Raw genomic sequence first — 26,671 nt, forward strand, 5'->3', positions numbered from 1 at the left:
CCACACTTTTCCACTATGAGCATAAGTAACAGTTTACAAACCACACAATGCTTCAGATCGATCTCAGATGCATAGTATAAACTCGCCAATCAATGCAACTGCTTACAATTATGAGGGCCTCCTCGATGGAAAGGTATACTTAAAATTCAAGGTATTTCTGCCAAGGATATATTCTACGTAGACCCTTTCTCTGAATAATCTCCAAAACTGATCTGACTTTGCAATGCATGAAGGGACAGTACTACTTTTATAATCATTGGTAGTGAATGTCAGTTTTTATTCATATTAACGGTCAAGAAAATAAGTAGCATTTTTTGCTACGGTTTTTCAATTTTCAATGCACTTGTGTTATTTTTTCCAGCAAAAAGTCCTCTGCAACAAGTGATGAAGAGTTCATTGATTGCACTGAAAGCACACAAATGCTTCCTCCTATGACTGCTTTCTTCATACGTATTTTAATATTTCAAAGCATTTTTAAAACTTTTCTTGGGATCCTGCAATGGGTAGAAATATATGCAACGGTACGCCTCTACGACAACCGGAATAATAGGTAACGTTTCATTCTCATATTTCAATCAGTCTCACTTTCCTTCAAAATGTGCTTAGCTACAAGCATGTTTGTCAATGACGGTAGCCAGCACGTGCTGGTATGAGTTCGCACCTCTACCCCAAGAGTTTAAAAAAAGAAAATACAGCAACACAATCAAACGAATTCACTTTAAGATATTTAATTACAGACAGTAAAATAGCAGAATACGTGTGCGTTTAGGAGGAGAGCAAACCCGTCTGAGCTGGTATACACAAGTGCCTTCATGTGGAGAATGAACCTTAATTGGCAAAAGCGTTCTCTCGAAAAATCAGGGGCCTAATGGACAGGAGACCATCAGTGCAAAAAATAAGAGGGGGGGCCTCAATTACCATTCTGTCACCACGATGAGGATATAAGTATTTACTAACACCGTAGGACTCACAATCATCACATAGACCAACACTGATGTACTGGACTCTACGGTGCCTTTCACACAATGGTCAGTGAAAAAGGTTTTCCATCTTACTAGACCCTGGCAGCCCGTGCTATTTGAAACTACTGTGGCACCCGATCGATTTCTTGCTGTTTGTTTGTGGCACTGACTGCAACACGGCTAAGAGGGTCATCGCATTTGGAACTGCTAAAAAATAAATCAAATGGATGATTCGCTATGACAGTAATTTACTCCCTGATTTTGGGAGGGCAGGCGGGGGTCACCTGGACGCTAAGTTTACCATCGCCGGAAGACCAGGGAAAACAGAGGAAATTAGTATTTGAAAAGGAGAGCCTGCTGCATGTTCTAATCCCTAAACCCCTTTTGTTCAACTTATTAGCCATTTCCAGGTAAACTTCCTGTTATCACAGAACTGCTTCTCTCCATTTAACTGACATGACTATTTTTGAAGCACTACATTCTGCAGTTAAAGTTAATGTTTCACCCTGTGTTGGAGCAGAATATACCCCCCTATTCATATTATGAAACAAAACGACAAGCTAAATGCAAATGCCCCAGTCCACAGAATGCCTTTGGTGTACAGAACAAATACTTTTTGGATTCAATTAATCTGTGACTCTCAGTCCGCTAAGGATACATCACGTGACAACACGCTAATGTTAAACTTCCTGCCCATACCAAGATTTGCAGGTTTGTTGCTCTTATTCTCTCAAGGTGGTCACTGGGTGCTAACAAATGAATATATTTTTTACTTGGCAGACAATAAGGGGGGGGTTTAGATGGGCATGGTATTTTTTGCTAGAGATATGGTTACCCAAAGTACGTGTTTCCCCATCTTAAAATCACATTCAAACTTGTAGCTGGCTCCACTGGCACACAAGGAATCATTCGATAGTAAGCAAACATACATCAAATAACGGGATTGCAAGTTATTTCTCCAACACCTTTTCTGTCAGTGAACAAAATCACGTCAGAACTACAGTATCAAAGTGCTTCACTCATAACTCTGTTATTGTTGCATAATGCCCATTCCCGTGGCATTTTCACTGGGCTGGAAGGTTCACAGCAATTGCAGTTTATCCCAGCACTGCCCTTTGGTAATACTATGGTTCTCTGGTTCTACCAGCCATACTAGCCTGCATTATTTGTGCAAGGAAAGGAGACTGCAGGTTATTACTTAAGTGAGAGATGACTGTTAACCCTAATGTGACAGAATATAAAGTATACTATACTGACCGGCTGAAAGTCCCTTTGTAAAAGCTGTATACTGGCTGGAGGAGACGTTTAGGTGAATTTACCAGTAGAATAGGAGAGTGAAAGGTAAATGAGTCAGAGATAAGCAGTGGAAATCTAGAAACGTCAGACTGAAAGATTGAGTAGATGTCTGGTTTCATATTTCGCTTTGCAACCTTAATAGGTTTCCACACCACATAAATCCAGTGGCACTAATAGGTACAAACACTATCAGCATTCAAGAAGAGCGACTAGAACTGGCAGACCTTTCAAGGCATTGACAGACTAGTTTGTAAAGAATGCGGGTCAACTAGCTCTGGAAGATTTCTAGTGAAAGATGCTAGAAATAAGGGTGGGCTCTCATGGCATCATATGAAGCAAGTATAGTGGAGAGTGAACATATAGCTACAATGCATGCTACCACCAAACAGTGCCTATGTGCTCCATCACCTCTCTATATGAATCTCAAGTAGAGGTAGATACAACTGTTCAGTCGCCAAGGCCACTGAAATCTTAACCTACCAGGAGCACTTGCCAATGATACACCCGATAGCAACAAGCTTGAGCATCTTTTTTAAAAACATACCTACATGGTTGGGGAGTTCAACTGAGACACATTTAAATAAAGCACCTTCAAGATATCACTTAATAAGTGAAAATAATAAATTTCAATCACTACTGACCAAGGAGACAGAAGAATGCTAGTGGCCTCATAAACATGTGCTAGTGTTCCCATGCTTCATTTCACCCCACCCACCCAGGTTACCTCGCCACCTTAGTTAGCCTCCCATAGGTCGATAGCAGAACTAGTGAGTGGGGTAAAACAACACACAATAAATAACACTGCACATCTTACTCCCATCATGCCCCCAGGGCCTGGCTGAAGGATGAAAGCTGGACTTGGAGCAGTCATTCCACCATTCTTCACTGTAACCTCGGTTTTGCCCATAGGACACCGAGGTTTCGACACCTAGAAGAGTAGAAGCAGCAGCACTAGAGGAAGAGACATGTTCATTCACGGAGGAACCGGATGGAACAAAACAAGAAAACCCATGACCTTTGGATTAAAAACAGCAGATTCATGTCTGCAGCAACGATACTTGCAAGTGAACCATCAGTCAAAACATCATCTGCCCACCTCCCGATGGAAATACAAACTTTGTGGCAACCTATTAAAAAAATACTGGGGATACCAGAAGCCTACTGCTCTTTTGTTTGCAACGGTGTTCTACATCAGCGAGGTTCTCTCTTGAATACACTTTGCCCTCCCTCCACTTCAAAAAGTCCAAAGGGTACTGCAATTAAGTTTATTAGCTTCACCCCAAGTATTGCTCTCCAGTACTAGATGTGGCACTGGCCAGTAGAGGGTCCTTCTTTCAGAGTAAGAAGTTGTCACAGGAATCACCAAAGATCACAGTAGTTCTTCCTTTCTTGGGTCGGTCCCAGCAAAGCCAGTACACAGAATCACACTGGGTTAACTCCACCTCCTGTCTGCTGTCCATGGAGATCTACCCTCACTTCCCCGACACACACACACCATGGAGGCTTGGGCCAGCGGATGTGGAGGGGAAGGCTTAGGGAACAGTCCGGCTATACAGCATGGAGGGCACAGCTGCTACATCATCCCCATCTGGAGCAGCGAGTTGGCATATGCCATGGGCTTGACATTCGGGTGAGGCTAGAGGAAAAAAAAGAAAAATACATCGTTGTTTTCTTTACCAACTATGAAGTGTGCTACTCGGCAGTAGCTTCAGTCATCTGTCACATCTACAGGAAAGAAAGACTCTCAAGGTAAGTGACAATGAGATCCGGTGGGCACAATTTAAATAACTACTCCCCAAGACACTGATCAAGATATCACAGGGATCTATAATCACCTGGTACACTGGCTTAAGCTGCTTTGCAACTACATGGATTATGCAAGGGTAAAAGTAAAAAACTGGGTTGTTTTTCTACCTATGGTTTCCAAATGATTTATCAAGACTGAAGCTCGAAACTTCTAGGTAGTCTCTTGAAACCCAGAATCGGCGTATTGGCTCCTAACTCCTGTACAAGAACATGTTGTATATTGATCCATCATCAGCACACTACAACCACACTACCTAATCACAACCAGAGGGTCTGTTGGTGGAGAGGTATCATGGATCTAGGCAACCCTTTTTCGTCCTTCCCTTGCTATCAACAATATCAAAAAAGATATCCTCACACTCCTCTCTCTGTCCTTCCCTTCGTAAATACATGTAAGTAGTAATGAATAAGTAGTGTCTTTCTACCCTCTCACTTGCCTCAGTGATGGAGAGCAGAGAATGCATCTTACCTTACTACAAAAACACTACGTTAAGAGTCCAGGGACGCCTCCATTTCCTAAAACTCATGGGAAAGCTAAAAATATTAAATTTACATGACTTAAATGTACTATTAGTTTTTTCATGGTGGGTACTTTCTAGAATTAATAAACGTAAGTTCCCCACCTATGTCTGGGTTACCAGAATACATTTCTTAACATAAAATGTGAATTTATATTCAAAATAACCTTATAAAAAGAGACAACGTGCAAAAAAGGCAACATTTCCTGTATTTTCTTTAACACTCAGAAATTCAGTAGGCATTATAAAATACAGGAGACTATAAAAGCATTTATTTTTAACCATTATGCCCAAGAAAAAATGCATCTGTAAATATTGTCCAGAGGCACTGTAGTTTATATAAGAAACGTTGACATTGTTCCTTTACGAATTCTGCAGACTTTCTTTCCAGATCAAGTTCCCTACTTCGTTTTAAAAAGTCATATTGGAGAATGATCTAACCAACTATTTTCCTGAATGTATGGAGTGTTAAAGGGGCGTGTATGAGTCTGCAGAAACCATTCATGATGCAGAATGAAAATGTCACTTACCCAGTGTACATCTGTTCGTGGCATCAGTCGCAGTAGATTCGCATGTTTTGCAATAGCTCGCCATCTGGTGTTGGGCCGGAGTGTTACAAGTTGTTTTTCTTCGAAGAAGTCTTTCGAGTCACGGGACCGAGTGACTCCTCCTTTTGTCTCCATTGCGCATGGGCGTCGACTCAATCTTCAATTGTTTTTCCCCGCAGAGGGTGAGGTAGGAGTTGAATTGTAGTAATAGTGCCCATGCAATGGAGTGACTAAGTATGCACCTATTTAAGGTTGAGATGATACATATACAAATAGTTGAAGGTAACTTCCAAACTGCTACAGGCTCCCGGGGAGGCGGGTGGGCACATGCGAATCTACTGCGACTGATGCCACGAACAGATGTACACTGGGTAAGTGACATTTTCAGTTCGATGGCATCTGTCGCTGTAGATACGCATGTTTTGCATAGACTAGTAAGCAGTTATCTCCCCAAAAAGCGGTGGATCAGCCTGTAGGAGTGGAAGTAGTCTGAAATAATGTTCTTAATACGGCTTGACCTACTGTGGCTTGTTGTGCGGATAACACGTCTACACAGTAGTGCTTGGTGAATGTGTGAGGCGTAGACCATGTGGCTGCCTTACATATTTCTTGCATTGGGATGTTTCCTAGAAAGGCCATGGTAGCACCTTTCTTTCTGGTTGAGTGTGCCCTTGGTGTAATGGGCAGCTGTCGTTTAGCTTTAAGGTAGCAGATTTGGATGCATTTAACTATCCATCTGGCTATACCTTGTTTTGATATTGGGTTTCCTGCATGAGGTTTTTGAAATGCAATAAATAGTTGTTTAGTCTTTCTGATGTTCTTTGTTCTGTCAATGTAATACATTAATGCTCTTAACATCTAATGTATGTAGTGCCCTTTCAGCTACGGTATCTGGCTGTGGAAAGAACACTGGAAGTTCCACTGATTGATTTAGATGGAACGGTGAAATAACCTTTGGCAAAAATTTAGGATTGGTCCTTAGGACGACCTTATTCTTGTGTAGTTGTATAAAAGGTTCCTGTATTGTAAACGCCTGAATCTCGCTTACTCTTCTTAGGGAAGTAATGGCGATGAGAAATGCCACCTTCCAGGTTAGGAACTGTATTTCGCAGGAGTGCATGGGTTCAAAAGGTGGACCCATAAGTCTAGTTAGGACAACATTTAGGTTCCATGAAGGAACAGGTGGTGTTCTTGGTGGTATAATTCTCCTAAGGCCCTCCATGAATGCTTTAATGACTGGTATCTTATATAGGGAAGTTGAATAGGTAGTCTGCAGGTATGCAGATATTGCTGCCAGGTGTATTTTAATGGAAGAGAAAGCCAGGTTAGATTTTTGTAAGTGAAGCAAGTAACCCACTACATGTTCTGGAGTTGTGTGTAATGGTTGTATTTGATTAATATGGCAGTAGCAAACAAACCTCTTCCATTTACTTGCATAGCAGTGCCTGGTGGATGGCCTTCTGGCTTGTTTTATGACTTCCATACATTCTTGGGAAAGTTGCAAGTGTCCGAATTCTAGGATTTCAGGAGCCAGATTGCTAGATTCAGCGATGCTGGATCTGGGTGTCTGATCTTTTGGTTGTGTTGTGTCAACAGATCTGGCCTGTTGGGCAATTTGATGCAGGGTACTACTGATAGGTCTAGCAGCGTTGTGTACCAAGGTTGTCTTGCCCAAGTTGGTGCTATTAATATGAGTTTGAGTTTGTTTTGACTGAGTTTGTTTACCAGGTAAGGAAGGAGAGGGAGAGGAGAAAAAGCGTAAGCAAATATCCCTGACCAGTTCATCCATAGGGCATTGCCTTGGGACTGTTTGTGTGGGTATCTGGATGCGAAGTTTTGGCATTTTGCGTTCTCCTTTGTCGCAAACAAGTCTATCTGAGGTGTTCCCCAGAGTTTGAAATAAGTGTTCAGAATTTGGGGGTGAATTTCCCATTCGTGGACCTGTTGGTGATCTCGAGAGAGATTGTCTGCGAGTTGATTTTGGATCCCTGGTATAAATTGTGCTATTAGGCGAATTTGGTTATGAATTGCCCAACGCCAAATCTTTTGTGCTAGCAGGCTTAACTGCGTGGAGTGCGTCCCCCCTTGCTTGTTTAGATAATACATTGTTGTCATGTTGTCTGTTTTGACGAGAATGTATTTGTGAACTATTATTGGTTGGAAAGCTTTTAGTGCTTGAAAAACTGCTAGAAGTTCTATGTGATTTATATGCAGTCTTGTTTGATGTACGTTCCATTGTCCTTGTATGCTGTGGTGATCGAGGTGTGCTCCCCACCCTGTCATGGAAGCATCTGTTGTTATTACGTATTGTGGCACTGGGTCTTGGAAAGGCCGCCCTTTGTTTAAATTTATGTTGTTCCACCACAGAAGCGAGAGGTAAGTTTGGCGGTCTATTAACACCAGATCTAGAAGATGACCCTGTGCTTGAGACCACTGTGATGCTAGGCACTGTTGTAAGGGCCTCATGTGCAGTCTTGCGTTTGGGACAATGGCTATGCATGAAGACATCATGCCTAGGAGTTGTAGTACCATCTTTGCTTGTATCCTTTGTGTTGGATACATGCGTTGTATGATGGTGTTGAAATTTTGAATTCTTTGTGGACTTGGAGTGGCTACTCCTTTTGATGTGTCTATTATGGTTCCTAGGTATTGTTGTACCTTGCGCGGCAGAATTTGGGATTTTGTGAAGTTGACGGTGAACCCTAGTTTGAAGAGGGTTTGTATGATATGATTTGTGTGATTTGAGCACTCTATTAACGAATGGGCCTTGATTAGCCAGTCGTCTAGATATGGGAACACATGTATTTGCTGCCTTCTTATGTGTGCAGCGACTACCGCTAGACATTTGGTAAAGACTATTGGTACAGTTGTTAATCCGAAAGGCAGTACCTTGAATTGGTAATGTATGCCCTTGAATACAAACCTTAGGTATTTCCTGTGCGATGGGTGTATTGGTATATGGAAATAAGCATCCTTGAGGTCTAAAGTTGCCATGTAGTCGTGTAGTTTTAGCAATGGCAATACTTCTTGTAGTGTGACCATGTGAAAGTGGTCTGATTTGATGAAAGTGTTCACTACTCTGAGGTCTAGGATTGGTCTCAGCGTTTTGTCCTTCTTTGGTATCAGAAAGTACAGTGAGTAAACTCCTGTGTTTATTTGTGTGTTTGGCACGAATTCGATTGCATTCTTTTGCAATAGTGCCTGTACTTCTATCTCCAGGAGATTGGAATGATGTTTTGTCAAATTTTGTGCTCTTGGTGGTATATTTGGAGGGAATTGTAGAAATTCTATGCAATAACCATGTTGGATAATTGCTAGAACCCAAGTGTCTGTAGTGATTTCCTCCCATGCTTTGTAATAATGACTTATTCTTCCCCCCACTGGTGTTGTGTGGAGGGGGTGAGTGACATGTGAGTCACTGTTTAGTAGTAGGGGTTTTGGGGCTCTGAAATCTTCCCCTATTCCTAGGGAATTGCCCTCCTCTATATTGTCCCCGAAAACCTCCTCTATACTGTCCCTGGTAACTGGACGGTGTTGCTTGTGAGGTGCTGGCTTGTGTGCTCTGACCCCGAAACCCCCCTCTAAAGGGTGTTTTACGGAATGTGCTGTAATTCCCTCTGCTCTGCGGGGAGTAGAGTGCGCCCATGGCTTTGGCAGTGTCCGTATCTTTTTTGAGTTTCTCAATCGCTGTGTCCACTTCTGGACCGAACAGTTCTTTTTCGTTAAAAGGCATATTGAGAACTGCTTGTTGAATCTCTGGTTTAAATCCAGACGTTCCAGCCATGCATGCCTTCTGATAGTTATCGATGTATTAATTGTCCGTGCAGCTGTATCTGCAGCGTCCATGGAGGAGCGGATCTGGTTGTTGGAAATGGTCTGTCCCTCCTCAACCACTTGTTTTGCCCTATTTTGTAAGTCCTTGGGCAGATGTTCAATGAGATGTTGCCCACCAATGGGCTCTGTCATAGCGCGCAAGTAGTGCCTGGGAGTTCGCGATGCGCCACTGGTTTGCAGCTTGTGCTGCGACTCTCTTACCAGCTGCATCGAACTTGCGGCTTTCTTTATCTGGGGGTGGTGCATCTCCAGATGTGTGGGAGTTGGCCCTTTTCCTAGCTGCTCCTACAACGACAGAGTCTGGTGGCAGCTGTGTAGTGATGAAAACCGGGTCTGTAGGAGGCGTCTTATACTTTTTTTCCACCCTTGGTGTGATTGCCCTACTTTTGACCGGCTCCTTAAAGATTTCTTTTGCGTGCCGGAGCATACCAGGGAGCATAGGCAGGCTTTGGTATGAGCTGTGGGTGGAGGAGAGTGTGTTGAATAAAAAATCATCCTCGACCTGTTCTGAGTGGAGGCTTACGTTGTGAAATTGTGCTGCTCTAGCCACCACTTGAGAATACGCGGTGCTGTCCTCTGGTGGAGATGGCTTCGTAGGGTATGCCTCCGGACTGTTATCTGACACTGGGGCGTCATATAGGTCCCATGCGTCTTGATCTTGGTCACCCTGGCTCATGGTGGTGTGAGCTGGGGAGTGTGATGGAGTTTGTGCTGGTGAGACGTGAACCACGGGCGGAGGAGAGGGTGGTGGGGTAACTCTTTTCACCACTTTTGGTTGTGGTGTCTGTTGAGTTTGGAACTCCAACCTTCTCTTTCTTCTAATAGGGGGAAGGGTGCTTATTTTTCCTGTCCCCTGCTGTATGAAAATACGCTTTTGCGTATGGTCCACATCAGTTGATTGTAGCTCTTCCTCAAACCTATGTTTTTGCATTTGGGAGGTTAGCGAGTGCTCTTCTGTATAAGAGCCTGAAGCTGGGTCGGTTGCAGTTTGTTTCGAACCGAAACCCTGTCTGTGTCCTTTTTCGGCTCCGAGGTGACTTTTTTCATTTTCGGGGCCGAAACCTGTCGGCGCCGATCTTCTTCGGGGCCGCTGTCTCGGCGTCGAGCCGTGTCTACACCGGCATCTCGGTGTCGATGCTTGTCTCCAGCACTTTCTCGGTCCCGAGAAGGCTGCGTGCCGATGTCTCGACCGGAGTCGGACGATCTCGGCACTGTTTGGGCCTTTTTCGGTGCTAACGGTCGGTCACCGAATTTATGGGTGGAGCCATGGCCTGGTGGCAGTGGCGTCCCCTGGGCCTTGTAAATCTTCTCCTGAGTGGTTTTCGACGTCTTACTCACGGTTTGTGTATCGTCGAATCCTTCGGAGTCCGATTCTTGGATCGAAAAGGTTCCCTCCTCTTCTTGTTCCTCGAACTCTCGGTGGGCTGTCGGCGCGGACGCCATCTGAAGTCTTCTGGCTCGACGGTCTCGGAGTGTCTTTCGGGACCGGAACGCACGACAGGCCTCGCAGGTGTCTTCACTGTGCTCAGGTGACAGGCACAGGTTACAGACCAACACTTGGTCTGTATAGGGGTATTTATTGTGGCATTTGGGGCAGAAACGGAACGGGGTCCGTTCCATCGGCGTTCTTCAGCACGCGGTCGGGCCGACCAGGCCCCGATGGGGGATCGAAAAACTACCCCGAAGGGCACCGGAGCTCTTCGATCCTTCGACGCGGTGTTGAATCTAACTACGCCGATCCCGAACGCAACAATACCGACGAAAATCTTCCGAAATTAGCTATCTTTCCGTTCCGAAACTGGGAGCGACAGGAACACGTCCGAACCCGATGGCGGAAAAAAAACAATCGAAGATGGAGTCGACGCCCATGCGCAATGGAGACAAAAGGAGGAGTCACTCGGTCCCGTGACTCGAAAGACTTCTTCGAAGAAAAACAACTTGTAACACTCCGGCCCAACACCAGATGGCGAGCTATTGCAAAACATGCGTATCTACAGCGACAGATGCCATCGAACATAGAATTTCAAGTAAGCAATCTTTTTTTCGCCACCATAGGATTTCCTATAGATATGCAAACAGTATTAGCAGTCCTCCCCCTAGACCGACAGAGTTACAAAGAAAGGCGAACAGACAAGCACGAGAATATAAGTAAGGAAACCTGTTGTGTGAAGAGTCTTGACCTATTGGCCCATACATAAGAATCGGTGCAATAATTGCTTGCAAATCCATGGACCAACTTGGACTAGATGGACTGATTTGTAGCCAATGCTGCCTTGTCCCTTTAACTCCCTTTAACTGCTCGCCTAGAAAAAGAATGCTATAAAGATGGGAAGCCAGGGTACGTACACCCATAAGGCAGAAAAAGTTGTTCTTCCTTATGTTTGTCTTTCTTTTATCTAGATATTTCAAGACTCTCAATATCCCACATTTGAAGCACTCTCTTCACTGCAGATGTCAGATTGGGAATGGAAAAGGTCAATGAAACCTCAAGTAACGTTAAGAAAGAATGAGGGATAAGTTCAGCCACATCTTAATTTGATGAAATACAGTAATGAGGTAATCGATGCATGCAACCTGTACTTCTCTCACTGTCCCACAATTTACATTATCCTTCTATTACAGCTTCAAGAAAGGCAATATTTGAAGAGATAAAGGGCCACATGGACAAAGGTAATAGTTTGTGATTTTCAAATAGCGAATCTTTGCGATTCGCTATTTGGTCATCAGAAACACCAATGTAAAATATGTCAAACAAGTTTTGTGATTCTCAGTGTGTCACAATTAGACCTACCTTATGAATATTAATGAGGTAGGTCTCTGTTTGCAACCCACTGAGAATCTCTAAAATCATAGGGATGGTGGCGTGCTGGGGTCAGCAGACCACAATGTCTGACTGCTTTTAAATATATATATATATATATTTTTTTTTATTTATTTAATACAGACCGTTTTACTTTAAAGAAAACAGGAAGCATAAAAAAAAATATATTTACAAATATTCTCAAAAGGGAAGGGGTCCCTTGGGACCCTTCCCATTTGAAGATTTGTTACCACCAACTGTGAGTTGGCACTAAAGTTTGAATGTTTTGTGACTGCATTTCGGTTGCATACATTCATACATACCACTGCAATTCAGAATTAGGCAGGGATGCCCTTAACACGCTCCATCCTACTACAGACTTGCAAAACCAAATTGCAATTGGAAACAGGCTACTCAACCGCTATTTGGCCTTGGAACATATAAAGATGTAATTTTGCGTTCACAAATTGGCAGATGAGACCTTAAGAAGGCTTCGTACCTGTGACCCATAATGATAATGTGCTTTACATTTATGTTTAAACTAAGTTGCCAATTCTATACTGAATTCATAAGGTGTAGCAGGGGCACTTTAACTGAGTCTGCCTCTTTCTTCCACATTTTAATTATCCTCTAAAAATTGTTTAATCATTGTCAATGTGAAAAAAAATGCACACAAAACCACCTACCATGCGTAGTGCTAGTACACAAATGCACATCTATTGATAAAAAGTCAGGATTAGCCTGTTCTTGGCATGTTTTAGCATCAACCTGCTTCCCCCACAGATGCATAATTTTACACTTGACTACATAAGATGCCCTTAAGAGAAGGACATTTCTCTTCCCAGATGATGGTGTCCTCTCAAGGCAGAACAGATGACCATACCGCATGCACCCAGGAGGAAATTCTCAGATATCTGATTTTGTAGCTTTTTCCAATAGTACACATGCATCCAGGTGTACTGCTTACTATTTTTCAAGCACCTGCTCTTCAGGATATCACTATCTTTCCTTTTATGAATTTCCTACTCAAGGTGAGCTCCAAAACAAGAACCACCTTAAAAAGGGAGCATTAGGTTTTTGTTAAGCATCTGAGTGAAGTTTGATTACTCGGAGCCACAAGATTTGACTTAGTATGATAATACACCAGTGGCTCTGAGTTGAGAGATCAGCAGTGTTTATAACATTTATTATATGATCGGAACTTGTAATAATTGTCTCAATAAGGTATTGTCTAAGAAGGGTGAAAGAGCTCATTACTTGCAAAGCTGCAAAATCTGTTCTGACACACTATTATTTCCTATTAAATTCATCTGACTGCTCTGCTAGTCTGGAAGAGCTGAGCACGCAGCTGACCAGACAAACTTTTTAAAACACAAGGTTTATCAATGTGTTCGACAAGTTTCACTTTAAGGAAAATGAGGACGTCATCAGACATGCCAGATTTATTTTCTTGTCTTCTCTTTGTGGCCCCATAGTGGAAGAAAGAACTAAAGGTTTCCACAGTAGATTTTAAGATGGGCAGTACTAGCAGTAACAGTGGGTGTGCTTGACCTTATGGGTGCAAAGTTTGATGAGAATTGTGGTTTCAGCCTGTGGGATAACTTATCATATTAAGTTCCATGCCTACTTTAGGGGATTTTGTGGGAAGCCAAAATACCTGAGGAAAACCTCCTGTGGACAGATTCTGAACACTGAAAAAGGAATAGTCCAAAATCAAAATTTGTTTGCTGCTCTGGTGTATTATAATGCTTGCTTTTACAGCAGAGGAATGGACGTAGCTGACTGTCAATTTCCCGTGTAAAGTGGTCTGCTTCCTCTTAGCAAGGTCCGCACTATAGAAATACCATGTACACCCATCCATCCACCTAGATCGGACATTACGTTGGTCTCCTACCTGGGGGCTTTTCTCTCTCGAAGCAGAGAAAGTGTTAAACGTTTCTGTAGTGAAGGTACCACACCAGGCTGCAGAGAGTACACTGGCTCCATTTGAACAGAATCCTCTAGCTTACTCAATGTACTACTGCTGAGATAACGGCCATTTATAAGCTTGTTCCACTACCCTTTCTAATCCATAAGCTCTCTGACATAATTACTCTTGGTGCAAAGGACGACCAGGAAGTTGAATTCTGGTTCGATGACAGTGAAAAATATTTGGTCTCAGCTGTGTCATTCAGGCCATTTGTGAGACCCTTAAATGCTGAAAAATACCTAGACAATTACCACCTAAGCTCACGTTGAACCTTCTCTGGACTTCGACCTTAGGTGGCCAATCCTAAAATGTATCTGCATGTGTGTTAAAGATGGTCCTGTTAAGGGCAGATGGGTCACATTTTCTGACACTTGGTGAAGGGAGCCCCTGAGGTAGATGGTCCTGGGAAGTTTCCTAAAAAGCTCAGTATCTGTCCTTCAGGTTCCCACATAGCAATTATTAATATTTACCGCAATCTTAGACAGGATGAGATTCTATGTCAGGACCGGAGGCGAGGATTATGCCTTGCTGTCTCCACTTTATTAAATGAGCAGCCAAGTAATTAATACAAACTCCAAGTCCCATGAACCATTGGGAAAAATGAGTACAGTGATAACCAATAAACAGTAAGAATTTTTGTCCAATTAAAAGAAAAGGCAGTCCATAATGTAGTCCCTTGTTTGTGTTGAGTCCTCCTCTTTCTTCGCTGCTCGCAGCCGAGATAAGTCGATTTTTTCCAGCTCTGTACTTTCTAACAGTAATTTATTGGTTTAGGCTCATTTTATTGTACCTTTTTAATTATTGTTTACTCCTTTCAGGTTATCGGGTTCGCGGGAGCGTTTTTCGCTCCTTCGCGACCGTTTTTATCATTGTGGTGCACTTTTCCTTCCCGACAACCGTCAGAGGGCGCTTGTCGGGAAGGTAACCAAGGCAACCGTAACAACGGACGAGGAGACGCGCTGAGTGCAGCGCACGTATTTTCTCCTCAGAGCGCAGCGAGAGTGTTTCTTCTCGACGCGCGCTCGTTTGTTTACATAGATTTCTTTGCCTGGAGAGCGACGCCCTGCTGGGTCCGTAACTAATTTCAAAGGAAAGAGAAGAAAAAAGGCTTTGACGCCCCTACAGGGGTCGGTATTGGCATTATTTGTATATATATTTTGTCCTTCATACTTAACCCTTTGGGGTTTATTACTTTATTATTATTACACTGCCTTTTTTTGGGACATTCTCCCAGGCAAACAACCCCTTTTTAGATTATTTCAGTGCACTGGGGTGTAATTGTCCCTGGCTTTAGCCTCTTACTCTTGAGTGCTTAGACACTCTTTTTTTCTGTCAACTGACGCCCAGTTATATACAAATATAAGTATATATATATATATATATATATATATAAATATATATATATATATATATATACTAAAAAAAAAAAAAAAAAAAAAAAAAAAAGAATGGATATGGATCCTAATGAGGAGGAGGAATTTTTTGATGCGGTGGACGCGTCCATTTATAGAGCCGTCTCGGAAGCAATTGGTCCTCTTGAGGACAGACTGTCACAACAGATAGCGCGCGAATGCGCAAAACTTTCATCCCCTCCTGTTATTCCTTCTGCTCCACCTGCATCCAATGATGTTTTTGCAGACGCCCCTCCAAATAAACGTCCTCGTGAATCGGGCTTTGATGCGGACCTTTTTGATAGAGTCAGGAATTCTCTGAACTCTCCTTCGGATTCTTCTTTTCCTTCAAGGCCTTTGTCACCAGCTCTCCTTCACAGTGATTTGTCAGGGGAGCAGGAAGCGGATGCCAGTCCATCCAAATCAGGGCTTCCTTCTGGTTCACAATCTGCTCAAATCTCAGACATGTTGGATCCTGACGACATTATCCATCCGAGATCGTCTGAATGGGCGCCATCTGACAAGGTGGCACTTTATGTTGCGTCACGTATAAGGAAACCGCTGGAGAAAGATTCTCGTAACTGGCTTCGAGCTGAGTGTCCACGACCATCTTTGGCAGACAAAGTGGCCATTACCCCGGATTTAGACCCCAAGATGTCTACCTTCCTGCAGAAGTTTATAAAAGATCCTAAGAAAGGGATTGATAGGTCCTGGAGAGCATGTCAAGATAAGCTACTTGATGTCTTGGGACCATTGACAAAAATTTTGGACATGGCAGAAGATGCTAAATCTTCTGACGCTATAATTTCTCCTGAGGTTCTCCCAGGTTGGGCACAACGCGCTATAATTTTTTTGGGAAATGCTAACTGCGCCCTTTCCACTGAACGCAGACGTTCTTTATTAATTAAAGTGGATCCCAAACTGGGGGACCTAGCTGATTCTGAAGCAGGTCCAATAGCGCAAGGAGGTTTGTTTGGCGAACCTTTCATAAAAGAGTTAGGGAAATTTGTTAATACTTTCACGTCCCTGGACAAGGCGCATTTTTCAATGAAGAAAGTTTTTCCCACTCGGATTTTCCATGGGGCCGGTCGAGGAAGGGGCCGCTCGTCCGGCCGCCCATATTCAACCAACTCCTTCAGGGGGCAAGGCTCCAAGCAAACTCAGTTCCAGGATAACAACCGTTTTGCCAACTTCTACCCGACAAGGGCCAGGCGTTTCAGACATCGTGGTGGCAGAGGATCGTCAACATCAGCCTCTTACGGTAAGTGTTCTCCCTTCTTCCCTTCTAAAAGTAGGGGGTCGTTTGGCGAGTTTCATCCACGAATGGAATCAAATTACACAAGATGCATGGGTCTTACAAACAGTTCAAGGTTTCCATATAGAGTTTGTGGGAACTCCCACACAAATTTCGCTTCCAAAACTCCTAGTGTTTTCTTCACAAGATTCCCTTTTAGTAGATTCCGAAATTACAGATTTATTACAAAAACAAGCCATTTGTCCAACAACCCCACATCCGAGGGGTTTCATAAGCAACATCTTTTTAGTGGACAAAACGGATGGCGGTCGTCGGCCAGTCATCAATCTAAAAGAGTTCAACGAGTGGCTTGTGTATCGCCACTTCAAAATGGAAGGAATCCACTTTCTTCGAGATATTTTGCGCCCCTTAGATTGGATGGCTCGCCTCGACTTAAAAGACGCCTACCTTACTATCCCTGTCTATCCACCCCACAGACGTTTTCTTCAGTTTTTCTGGGGCGATCAAACTTTCGAATTCACTACCCTTCCATTCGGTCTTTCCTCAGCCCTGTGTGCTTCACCAAGGTTCTCAAACCGGTGGTGGAACACCTCAGGGCTCAGGGAATTCGATTAATTGTTTACCTCGACGACATTTTACTTCTAGCCCAATGTCCCAAACAACTTTCATCACACCTGCAGACAACCGTCAATTTGCTCCAAAACTTAGGGTTTATCATAAACGAGGCCAAGTCACTTTTAATTCCTTCTCAAAAGCTGGTTTTTCTAGGTTTCACTATCGATTCGGTGTCCGCGACTCTAAGCCTTACCTCCCGCAAGATGACGAAAATTTGTCACGAACTTCGTCGTACTTTGGTCAAACACAAGGTCTTGCTACATCAAATTGCCCGCCTTATAGGACTTCTCTCTTCCTCTATTCAGGCAATTTTTCCGGGCCCTCTGCATTACCGAGCTCTTCAGCGCCTCAAAGCAACCCATCTGCGCAAACGTCTATCGTATTCTCAAAAAGTGATTCTTTCACAAGAAGCGATAGAAGAAATTTGTTGGTGGCTTTCACATATAGAAGCCTGGAACGGCAGAGCTATTTTCGGCTCGGCTCCAGATTTGGTTATAGAGTCCGACGCCAGCAGAGTAGGCTGGGGTGCTCGATGTGGCAATTTCTCTACCGGGGGGACGTGGTCTCTGCAGGAACAGAACTTACATATAAACTGTCTCGAGTTACTAGCCGGCTCATTTGCAGTCAAATGCTGGACCAAGGATTCTATCAAATCCAACGTCCTCTTGAAAATGGACAATATTTCGGCGGTCCGTTATGTCAACCATCTAGGTGGCTCTAGTTCCGAAACTCTTTCCAATCTGGCCTCCAGTTTTTGGCAATACTGCCTAGACCATCAGGTTTCTGTGACAGCACAGTATCTTCCGGGAAACCAGAATCAGATTGCGGATTTTCATTCACGACATTTCAAGGACTCCAGCCTGTGGAAGCTTCATCCAGAAGTTTTTTCCTCTCTGTCCCAACTTTGGGGACCGTTCTCAGTCGACCTCTTTGCCTCCAGATTGGATCACCAGATTCCCAGATTCTTCAGCTGGAGGCCGGATCCTCTGGCAACAGCTACGGACGCATTTCTTCAGGATTGGAGTCAGGAGAAACCCTATGCTTTCCCTCCTTTTGCGATGATTACTCGAACATCCGCACAGGTGCGTCATCAATCGGCATCCATTGTGATCATAACTCCAATCTGGAGATCTCAAGTGTGGTTTCCGGTTCTTCTGGAACTTTCTTGGGATTTTCCAATCCGACTCCCCCTGTTTCCCTCGCTTCTTCTCAGTCCGAATTGTACCCCTCATCAGATGATCCTCGAGGGTTCTCTAGCCTTGATGGCGTGGCGGATTTCCGGGGTCGCTGGTCGGTGTCAGGACTTTCGCAACAGGCTGAGGAATTGTTATCCAAGGCATGGGCCACCAGCACTTGTAAACGCTACAGATCTGCGTGGGGAAGATGGTCCCGTTGGTGTTTGCAAAGGGGTTTTAATCCCGTGGAGACAGACATAGTTCATATCCTGAACTTCCTTGCTGAACTCGCTTCCAAAGGTTTAGCTTATCGTTCTATTAATACCTATCGATCCGCGATTTCAGCCGGACACATAGTACTGGATGGTTTCCCTGTCGGCGAACACAAACTGGTGTGTCGCCTTCTTCGGGGTATAAGACTTTCTTTGCCTCCTGAACCTCGGTATTCTTTCCTTTGGGACGTTAATCAAGTTCTGAATCTTTTCTTATCTTGGCAACATAATCACTACCTTTCCAGGAAAGAACTGTCGGCTAAACTAGCCATGTTACTTTGTCTCGTTTCTTGTAGAAGGGTCTCTGATGTTCGAGCTCTCGACATTTCCCATAGATTTTTTTCTCCTTCAGGAGTCTCGTTTACAGTGGGTAGACGTACAAAAACTAATACCAGGGTTATATCTTATCCGGTTTTTCCTGATACTCCAAAATTATGTGTGGTTCAATGCCTTAAAGCATACGAGGACATGTCTTCCGAACTCCGTCCTCCGGGGGAAGATCAGCTCCTTATCTCTTTACGTAAACCTCATAGAGCTGTTTCTTCGCCTACTATTGCTCGCTGGGTTCGTTGGGTCATGTATGAAGCGGGCATTGATCTTTCCCTTTTTGGTGCACATTCTGCTCGTGGGGCTATGGCCTCTAAAGCCTTCCATTTAGGTGCTCGTCTAGAAGATATCATTAATGCACCAGACTGGTCGTCGGATTCTACCTTCAAAAGGTTTTACTTCAAACCAGTTCTGAGCATAGCACAATTGGTTGTCAACAAGCTTTAAACCAGCATAATCCTCGCCTCCGGTCCTGACATAGAATGAAAAATTTCCTAGCTATCGTAACGGAAAGTTTCAATTCTATTAAGGACTCGGAGGCGAGGATTATCCCACCCTGATCACCTTTATAATACTACAAAGTTTAGGTGAACCCACCCTGTATTTAGTAAGTAAATTCTATCTTATATATTTCATACTTTTTTTCTCATTCTTAGACTGCTTTTAAAATTAATGAATAAATAATATAATAAAAATGTATTGATTCAACTTAAGCAACAATCTGATTTATTTTCTGAATGAGAGTTTCTTTTCCTTAATCTGTTTTATTTTTCATAGGATCGGATTCCACAAAACAAGAGGCTTCATAATCGTTCTTGACTGGCTCGCGCTTCGAAAGAGGAGGACTCAACACAAACAAGGGACTACGTTATGGACTGCCTTTTCTTTTAATTGGACAAAAATTCTTACTGTTTATTGGTTATCACTGTACTCATTTTTCCCAATGGTTCATGGGACTTGGAGTTTGTGTTAATTACTTGGCTGCTCATTTAATAAAGTGGAGAAAGCAAGGCATAATCCTCGCCTCCGAGTCCTTAATAGAATTGAAACTTTCCGTTACGATAGCTAGGAAATTTTTCATTCCAGGCAACAGACCTCTGCAACAGTATGTTCTGGGAGAAAATCAGCCATTGTAACGTTCAGCTATCTTTGTCCTCTCAGCAAAAGAGCTTGAAGACACTGAAGAGATATTGCAGGTCTTCAAAGGGGCTATGTCAAATTTACTCATACAAACTAAGGTGCCAAGGACCAAACTTTCCAGTCACAGGCATTTTTCCCCTTTACAAAATAGTTTTGAAACATGAAAATACTATATTTAAAAAAATGTCCTGGGAGCCCACATGAAGGGGGGGGTATTTCTCTACTGGTACAAATTCCAGTATATCCAGTATCAGATATTGGGAGATAATGGTCTTGCCAGGGCGCTAGGTTACTTACCACTGCTGGAAACTGGTGGAACTGGGGTTTCAGGTCAGAGCCACGGAGGTGGATATAGGCTCCTTTATTGCCCATTTGATCGCTGCAGAGAGAGAAGAAAAACATATTATTTCATGTAATTAAGATTTTACTAAATCAGGAAACGGATGCTTGGGGAACAGGAAAATCAACTGAGGTAACAGTATGGGAGTAACTGCTCTACAAATATGTGACAGGTAGAGAGACGTGACTTTGGGACTGTCAAACTAAGGTATTTTACAAAACTGGCTTCCATCTCGAACCCACAAATACGCAATTTTCATTCTGTGATTGTGCAATAGGGGAAACAATGTGCATACTGACCAAGATGGGAAGCCTCAGCTCAAAGCGACGGGAAGTGAAGCTATAAAACGATCCCCTGTGATGCATCAATCCCTTTGCCACGCATACTAAACACCAGGACGCTGTTCATTAACTTCTTCTTGGGGAAAATTAAGGCTTTAAGCTACGGGTTGCATAAGGGGCATAGCAGGGTCGAACTCCTTTTCACAGAATGAGCATGTAACACAGTGATTTTGGCACGGATTTGATCCTCCAGTTCAAGCCACCAGGGTCCGAGTGAACCCAACAGATTCTAGTACCCAACACACTCTTGTAAATAATTAGTGTTGCATAACTATTAAACTAGGTTGAACTTTAAAATGAGGTTCTAATTGTTTTACCATATCTTGGTATTCATCCACATAATCACCTCTAGGCACTTCATAATGAGGTTATTATTCCAAAATCACTTGCACATCAAACTTCAAATTGTGTTCTAGTAAAAACAGATTACTTTCCGGGTACCCTGTTTCCCACTATCGCTCCTAAATATTTTGTAAAAGCTTCCAAACCTTATTTTCCTCCGATTGGAGATTCACCTGATGATTGCAGAATTGGCTGTCGAAGAATTACATATTGCATTTTGACTAAGCTTCATGAATAGGAAGTGTTTTTCATGTAATTTACATCCACCAAAACAAAATATGAAAACTGTGTACATAGTCAGTACAAGGTTCTGACAAATACAGTGCCTGTTATTCATCTTTGATACTAAGTGACCTCTTACAAGCTATCCAAGCACATTCCGGTTAGCGTTAACTATGTACTGAAAATATATTTGAGTCTTGGCAGCCACAGGTATATTTATCGCTGATTCTCTTGCCACGAATTGTGATAGCATTTCTGATGTGCGTACTGCAGACACACTTCCTTGGTATCACATGTGAAAATTGCTGTGCGCATCATTGATGCGCAATATTTAAGGACGTATTAGAAAAACAACTCTGCCAGACTTCTTAGGAAATGTATTAGTGGCGCATAATTGTGTTGAGGCCACAATTAAAACAAGCATTTGCAATGCAACGGGGCTCGCGTTTGCTCATGTTAGAGCTGATTGCGTTGTAAACTCCTAACCCGACTTTTCATCTATCGGCAAAAGTGCTTTTATGTACGTAACCCGAAAAAGTGAAATTAACTGTGTAAAGCTTTCGACTTCTGCCAAGCGAAATCGCGCTAGGAAAATAGAGAAAAAGTAGTGCACGATCCGACAGAAAACAGCGAGCCTCGCATGTTTTCTGTACTTGGTCGATGCGCTCGAGGAGGGCTAGCCACCGGACAAAGGCATGACGTATGCATGCCTTCGACTAATGAAAGCAAGCAGATTTTACTAGGCAAGCCCACGAACCAATGAAAAACACTGACGTGACGCCGACAGGGCTCCGAACCCTTTTCTAATACCTAAAGCGTCTCGCTGCGATACGCATGCACGAGCGCATGCAACGCAGGCTCGACCCTAGTGATCAGAAAGACGTTCTGCTCATTTCAAGATGGCTTCAAATTACACATGCATGAACATCTGCATCAGCAACGTTCCACATTTCCGAGGGAATCGGATAGCGTCTCTCTCGGCCTAGGAACAGGCCGAGCAAGATTTGAATTTGTGCACTGGAAAGCAGGCAGTGTTCTGAAAGATTGGCCATGCTATTCATGCGGGATCAACTCTAGTGCTGCCAAATGGACTAAGTCAGATCGTATTACTTCAACCAGAGCACACTTGTATTTGGTTTATACCTTGAGAGCGAACAGTTTACAGCCGATCCTGCGCACTTCGTTACAGATCTCAGAAGTTTACAATGCGCTGATAAACCTGTCTCTAACAGTGATGATAGCAAAGACAAACAGCATAGCAGAATTCGGGAACTGAGGAAACAGTGGTTTTGTCTTGTGAAGCCCAACTATAGCAGCGGTGCCAAGTAGCAATGTCAATCACAAGCGTTTAGGTTATGCAGAACTTAACAGTCCATCGCAGAAGAAAACATATCCATATACACACACTCAAGCCTCATAACCAGGGAAGCGGGCAGGTCACATGCTAATGTATGAAAGATTCCAAAGCTGAAGAGCTTTAGTTACAGTTAAGTACATTTTTCTTCTGAAACACTGGATTTCTCACAGACTCATGTGATTGAATAACAATTGTGTAGGAGTACAGGCACATTTAACTCTACATGTGCACAGAACCACTCGTCCAACTGCTGTTTCTGATGTGAGGTTGAGGCAGTAGCCCTCTGTGAAACTGTACATCAATGCCCACGTTGCTGCCTTGCAGATGTCAACTGGCACTCATGCAAAGAGTGATATTGTAGCAACCACACCCTTAGCGGAATTATTCTGAACATTGCTTTTAAGATGTCTGCCAGATTTCCTGTAGGGGACGGCAATACATGCTAATATCCAAGGCAAAATGCCATGCTTGTACAAAGCAGACCCCTTGTTGGTGTGGCCAAACGAAACAGAGTTGATATGATTTCCTAACAACTTAATCTTGTTAATACGGAATTTTAAACAGTGCTGAATGTCTGAAGAATAGAGGGCTACGGGGCAAAAAGTTTGTAGATGGATATTTTTATCCAGTGGAAAGAATAAAGGCACTTTTGTTTTTAGTAAATACGTTTTTGCTTCACAGTATAGGGTCAATGCTGTACATTATACATATATCATTAATTGAGATATTGAGTTAGATTTCATTCCACTAGTGTCGTTGGTTGGTTCCTATGTACAGCCCTAAGCATACATGAAAGAAAACCATTTTCTAACAATATAATGCATTTTTCATACAGGGTTTAGGGGGAAGACCACTCTCAATAGAGCTTTCAGAGAATGTAGAAAATCCACATACTTTTGAGCGGGCCAAAACATCAGCGATTCTGGCTGGGTCTTAATCCAACACAAGGTACTTTTCTCGTAAGAGTTTTAGACGGCAGCCAAACGTTCTTACACCTATGGATTCTATCATAATTAGTGCTGAAAGTTGTTCCATAGACTATGCAATCACTAGTCTAACTACCAGTCACAGTCTGCCACTAATTAAGAAGACCGCAGGAGGGGTGGAAAGATTAATCTCTATACTATCCTTACTGTGGGATGAGACTTGTTTCTAGTAAGATTGCATGTGAGCGCACGTCCACCAGATTTTGAATAGCTTGCCTGTTTCACTGCAACCCTTCGAACATTTAGCCCTCGCGAACATTGTTCTTAACCTGGTCAGGGCCAAGTACCACTTTGTCATTATTTTGCAGACATTTTCTTTCTGATGTTTACATACTGATGAACTGGCAGCACTAGCTCAAATCTTAGACCATGTCTTGTCAGCAATTACAGTATTTTTCCAAATTAGTCATGCATTTATGTTTGTGCTATCATCTGAACCCCCCTGCATATCTCTCTATTGAAAAACATTAACTGTATCTGGGCTTTCTCTCTGCCAATACTTTCTTTTACATATCTAGCGTATGTAGAAGCTAGGTTAGGCGAAACTCGCCGGTGGAAGACTAAATGACATTTTGTACCGTCATCTCTACTATGTGCTTCTACATCAAATAAATCATTCAGCGGTAACAGGCTGTGTGAATTCCATGCACTTTGCTGGATTTCTTTGTCTGCCAACTTCACTGGAGTTCCATGGATTGTGATATCTTTGCCTCCATTGGCTGCTCTTCGGCTGATCAAATTCTCATTTGGCCCTTGTTTGCCTTGGAAAGTATAAAACCAGTCTGAATGGGAAGCCAAATCTAGCTTGGATCTACTTTCATGGCAGGTAGGTGGTAACATCGTCATGTAAGTTGACCAGCATTGCAAGTGACACATCTAGGATAGACTCTCCTCGGTAGGAGTTCGTTTTCAAGCTGCCATTAGGATGCTTACCTTCTCCTTGAAGAAGTGCACTCAGGTTAGGTTGTCAGGCACGAGATTCTGCTGACCGAAGCACCTGGTGGGTGTGGGACAAGCTAATTTCCTTCTCCTCAGGCTGCTGAAGCAGGTGTTGACATAAGCTTCTTAGTTGGAGTTGGGGGGCACCACAGTTTATGTTTCATACACAAATGATTGCCTAGGCTGTTGGAAATGGCGAATTGCTCTTCATGTTCAACTCGCGTGCCCGACCAAGCTTGTTTTTAATGTGATCCAGTCAAGTCTCCACATTTTGCAGAGTGTTCCAAATCAGTCAAAGCTCTCTCAAAAGCCTGACAGAGGGCTTCCATGTCCCTCAGAACTCCTGTAAAGTATACTAGTTGCAGGTCACTCATGGCTGCCTTTGGTAGACTGGGAAGGTTTATTTCTATCATAAATGCGTGATTTGTCAGCTTTCTGTGGGTTCAGCATGTCCTTGATGAACAGTGTTAAGGGGCTTTGGCTTTAGTAAACATCATTGTACGAACGTAAAGGCCAATTATATTTCATGAATCTAATACTCTTGGCAATCCAGGTGCTAGACTTATAAGTAATGTTGGAAGTTCACTAGAAATACAGCCCTTGAGCCTATAATACCCTAGAGCTTCCAGAGTCAATAAATACTCTGTACCCACTACTCATGATAAAATAAAAACTGTTCAGCAAAACTAATTGATGTGTTCCCTTCCTCTCTTCTTCCTCTGGGTCTGTCCAGCGCCTCTCTCCATGCCAGCGTGGCTTGACCCTTTAACTACGAAGCCTGCCAGTCTCTTTCATGCTTGCTCCATTCAGCTGTTATGTGGGCTACTGAGGCCGCAAATATCTGTCAATCTATTACGGCCATCTCCTGGAAAAAGGTGAGTGAACGGCTTCAACTCGCATTTTGCTCCCACTGGACTGATGCCATCTGAGCCAACCGCCCTGGCTCTGCTTGACCTTCAGGGATCCCATGTGCGGGTGGTGCTTTACAGTGCAATGCAGTGTTTATCTACTGATCTCTGTGGCTGTTGCTTCTTGCATCATGCAGGAAGGTGAGGAGCGTCTCCCTGTTTTCATGCACCTATGACTGGTGCCTCAGCTCGATTCTGACATTGCTAGAAGCCCATTACAAAAGTCTGCTGTCCAAAGCCTAGAAGTCTCGTCTTAAAAGGACTCCGCCCTCGCCCCCCCTTCAACAAAGCACTTTTGGTGATTAAAAAAAAAAAAGTTTAATTGTAGGAGTGACTAGATTTTTCAAATTTCAGGTACAGAGGCCGAGAATGGATAAAACTTGGATTTCTCCAACTGTCCTACTTGACGTAAAGGCAGACACGGTGGACATCTGCACAACAGCAATGGGTTGGAACATTTGTGAATGAGCTCGAAACAGTCCCTAGTACTGTAATGAGTGCCTAGTACAGTTGCTTCTGTGCCACTAAAGAATATGTAGGAAAAGACCACTCAAATTCTTTAATTACTCTGGTAGAGAACAGAGTTGTCAAAGTCTTAAGGTACTTGTAAACGGCTACCAAACTGACGTGGACAGATGTATATTTTAGACCAGATTTTGCACGATGTAGTACACTTGCCAGAATATCACGATACCACCTGGTTAAAGGGACTACATTATTATTAGCCATCCAAAAACAATCTTTTTAATTCAAAGTGTATGTATGTTGCTTTTAAATGGTCTGGCAATCGTGTGGCATGTTAAGGGATCCATACTCTTTACTCTATAGCAGCCAGGTGAAGTGATTGCAGACTGTGGTGCTGAACCTCACAGAGACCTTTGGCTAAAACGTGTATATCTGATGTGAATGTGCACTGATGAATCATAGATATGCATACTAGAAATATATGGTCCACACTGGTTCTACTAGAATGAGCCCGAAAAGCTGGAAGTTGGAGAAAAAGCACATGCAAATATTCTTGAAACAAGGAAACAAAAAGGCTTCCCCTGGGTCCCATCATCTTCTTGTGAAGCATTTTGCATTGCCACCACGGGTATATACTTTGGGGCTCAAAGTCCACTCGTGTACAGGGCTTGAAGATGAGCTGCCTCTTGGAGTAAGCATTTGTGACAAGATGAGTTTGAAAATCCAACGAATATATTCTCTCACCTACAATGATGTTGCATGGTCTCATCCATCTTATTAGAACATGTCTGGTTTTGGTGGTTATGAAGACCATGTTGTTCCATTGCCCTTAGGTCTGTTTCAACTGTACTCCTGTTGCCCCA

The 26,671-nt window shown here is 43.2% G+C and overlaps 1 protein-coding gene across 2 annotated transcripts in view; it reads right to left on the bottom strand.

The window, feature by feature from the left end:
• Positions 1-712: 712 nt before the first annotated feature.
• PPP5C (protein phosphatase 5 catalytic subunit) overlaps positions 713-26,671 on the bottom strand; it is a 269,413-nt gene continuing 243,454 nt past the window's right edge. For both annotated transcript variants that reach the window (XM_069207677.1, XM_069207678.1), the window contains exons 12-13: positions 20,206-20,287; positions 713-3,894 (exon numbers count right to left, since the gene is read on the bottom strand). In XM_069207677.1, the coding sequence (XP_069063778.1) occupies positions 3,832-3,894; positions 20,206-20,287 (145 nt within the window). In that variant the 3' untranslated portion in view covers positions 713-3,831. The remainder of the gene's footprint in view (positions 3,895-20,205; positions 20,288-26,671) is intronic.

This window comes from Pleurodeles waltl, chromosome 9, assembly GCF_031143425.1.
Source record: "Pleurodeles waltl isolate 20211129_DDA chromosome 9, aPleWal1.hap1.20221129, whole genome shotgun sequence".
Classification (NCBI taxonomy): Eukaryota; Metazoa; Chordata; class Amphibia; order Caudata; family Salamandridae; genus Pleurodeles; species Pleurodeles waltl.